At 38.2% G+C, this 2929-nt stretch overlaps 1 protein-coding gene across 1 annotated transcript; it reads right to left on the bottom strand.

Moving 5' to 3' along the window:
- Nucleotides 1-351: 351 nt before the first annotated feature.
- On the bottom strand, nucleotides 352-1212 carry LOC146582907 (uncharacterized). The gene has a single exon (XM_085279776.1). The coding sequence runs from the start codon at nucleotides 1210-1212 to the stop codon at nucleotides 352-354; it is 861 nt and encodes a 286-aa protein (XP_085135902.1).
- Between the last annotated feature and the right edge of the window lie 1717 nt (nucleotides 1213-2929).

The raw sequence follows: 2929 nt of genomic DNA, 5'->3' as shown, positions 1-2929 counted from the left end.
TTTTAAATTATTCAACTTTATTCAACAAAAATTTTCAAAGGGAGGATCTTCAAATTCTCATTCACCTTACTCGTCTTTCAACTCTAACTACTTCCACATACATTCACATAGAGACACCATTAAAACTTTAAAATGAAGCCAAGACATTGAACTATTCAGCTTGTATTTATCTATTTATCGTTTTATTTTAATGAAGTTTACTTTAAGTGTTCAGATTTGTACTCATTTTTATTTGACTACATTAAAGTAATCAAATAAAGACAGTTTTGATAGAGCTCCTGATGTCAGATGGTAGGTTGGGCTTGCCAGAGGTCGTGCGTTTTCTCAAGTCTATTTTCTGTGAGACAAGTTCTAAAGGATCTTCTCGATGGCACAGCGGATGTTGGTCAGAAACACTTCATTTCCCTTCTTGTTGAAGTGAATTCCATCCTGTCCGAATAGGGTTTCGTCATAATATCTCAGGGAGGGATGTTCAATGATGAAGCCTCCAAAGGAATGAACTGCCTTTCTCATGATTGAGTTTACAGTTTTTTCGCCCATGTCCATCATGTACTTTGGATTTCTGTACCTCCACATTTGGCGTTCGTTGATGCAGGAATATAGGATTGTCATGGAGGGGATCCTTGCATGCAGTTCAGTCAAGTCTTTAGTCATTGCAGAGGAAAGTTCCTGGGCGGATACGAGTCCCAAGTCGTTCCCGCCTGCATGAATGACCAAAATATCAGGTGGACTCTTTCTGAACATCAACTCTGCATCAAAACAAAGAAGGACGCCATCCCAGCGCATCCCTGTTTTTCCAAACCAATGAACATTGGCATCAAGTCCAAAGTTTTCTCCAAACTCGTGGCGTGCTGCCCATTCTCCCCGCTTTATGTAACTTGAGCCGATGATCCATATGTTAGGTACCCTCTTCTGTGTCTTGCTCATTTCAGTGTGACTGCAGGGTCTCTCTTTAGAGAAACGCCGTTGCTTCTTTGCTGTGGAGAAGCTTCTTTTGTCATCAAGTCGATCCTCAACTTCAGATCGCTTTCTTTTTGATGCAAGTTTGTTGCTAGTTAAAGCAGATTGATCAACCAATGATAGTTTCATCACACTGGGTGGACTTTGCACTCCAGTGGAGAAACTGCTCCGTACTTGGCTTGTAGACACTGGCTGTTGGGTTGGATCATCTTTTAGGCTCAAAGCCTTCATCATTCTAATGATGGTCTTCATCGAAGATGAAGAGTATTTCTTTGATAACCCAAGCATGATATCACAGCAATGACTTCAGGGACTTTTAAAAACCTTTTGTCAAGACGTGTGAGAATTGCAACTATAAGCTCCGAACTGAAAAACAACAATGAAAAGAGTTGAGGTTACAACCTCTATTTAAGGGGTTTTGAAGGTCTGTCATGTGGAGTTCCTTTGATGTCATCTGCACCTCTATGATGTCACAGAGTAGACCCGCTTTTTGTATGCTATTTCCTTTATCACCATCAGAGATGGGCAGTAACGCGTTACAAGTAACGCGTTACTGTAATCCGATTACTTTTTTCAAGTAACGAGTAAAGTAAGGGATTACTATTGCAAAAATGGTAATTAGATTACCGTTACTTTCCCGTAGGAACGCTGCGTTACTACATTACTAAAACCGTGATTTTTTTAAGAGAATGTCTCATGACAGTGACGTAAGCAAGTGCGACGTTCGTGACAACAGCTGTGTGCAGATCAACAATGGATAATATATCGAGTGCAGGAGAGAGTATGAGCGTGCAGCGTTTAAAGCGTGGAAGTACTGACCTTACTTTGAGTTTGATTCCATAAAAAGTGACAAAAACATTAGTGTCCGTTGTGCGTGGGAAGAAAACTTCTTTTTACAGCAAAAAAACCCCCCTAAACTTCCAAGCAAGCACCAAGTGCGCAACGACGTAATGGGAAACTCACAGAGAAACTCGCGGATTCCTCCACTGACCGCCGCGGCACACCTGCACCAGGGTAAACCTCCGCCTGCCCCACTCCTGCTTTACAGGTGAAAATAGAGCAACAGGACCGCTAGTCTTTCATTTTATTTATTTTCTGCTGTGTTTTACTTTCATCTATTTGAAAGAGTGAGTGTAAACACAAAATTTTTTTTAAAAAAAATTATGTGCTGGAATGTGCAGAAAATAGGTTTAAATATTAAACAAAATTCTTCCAGTCAGAGAATGTTGCATATAATTAAATTTTTGCTTGATGCATAAAGTTAAAAGATTAAAACTAATAAAACAAGTTTTAAAAAGGGACCTTTCCATTTGATTACATTTTGTATGATGGATTATGTAGAAAAAGTAGAATTGGGCTGAAAGATCTATCGCTTTATCACCTATTCAGGTTGTAAATCGTGTTTTTAAAAAGTAACTAAGTAATTAATTACTTTTAAAAATAAGTAATCAGTAAAGTAACGGGATTACTTTTTGGGGGAGGTAATCAGTAATTAGTTACTGATTACTTTTTTCAAGTAACTTGACCAACACTGATCACCATTCAACTTAGAAAAACCATTCAAGCACCATTAGATTCCTCTTCTTTTGGAGATGTGTGCTTGTATTTTTCTCATTTTTGGCTGTTATGTTTTTTTTAAATTATTCAACTGTATTCAACAAAAATTTTCCATGTAATTTAAAGGGAGGATCTTCAAATTCTCATTCAACTTACTCCTCTTTCAACTCTAACTACTTCCACATATGTTGACCTAGAGACACCATTCAAAAACTTTAAAACGAAGTCAAGACATTGAACTTTTCAGCTTGTATTTATCTTTTCAATATCTTTTATACTTTTTCTTCAGTTCCAGTTTAAGTTTCATCCTTTTTTTTTCAGCCGTTTCAGAGTTTATAATGGGTGTGTATGGGACGGAATGTTGGGGCTAGAGTGAGACAGCTCAACTGCTAGAGTGAGAGGAGGGGGGGAA

Source organism: Mchenga conophoros, linkage group LG1, assembly GCF_057382185.1.
Source record: "Mchenga conophoros isolate Kocher_MC1m ecotype Shallow Benthic linkage group LG1, M_conophoros_male_GT1.1, whole genome shotgun sequence".
In the NCBI taxonomy this organism is placed as follows: domain Eukaryota; kingdom Metazoa; phylum Chordata; class Actinopteri; order Cichliformes; family Cichlidae; genus Mchenga; species Mchenga conophoros.
The sequence above is the reverse complement of the archived record's forward strand: the minus strand, read 5'-3'. Positions and strand labels throughout refer to the sequence as shown.

Coding starts and splice junctions, on each gene's coding strand:
- LOC146582907 (XM_085279776.1), bottom strand. CDS start 1,212: ATGAAGACCATCATTAGAATGATGAAGGCTTTGAGCCTAAAAGATGAT.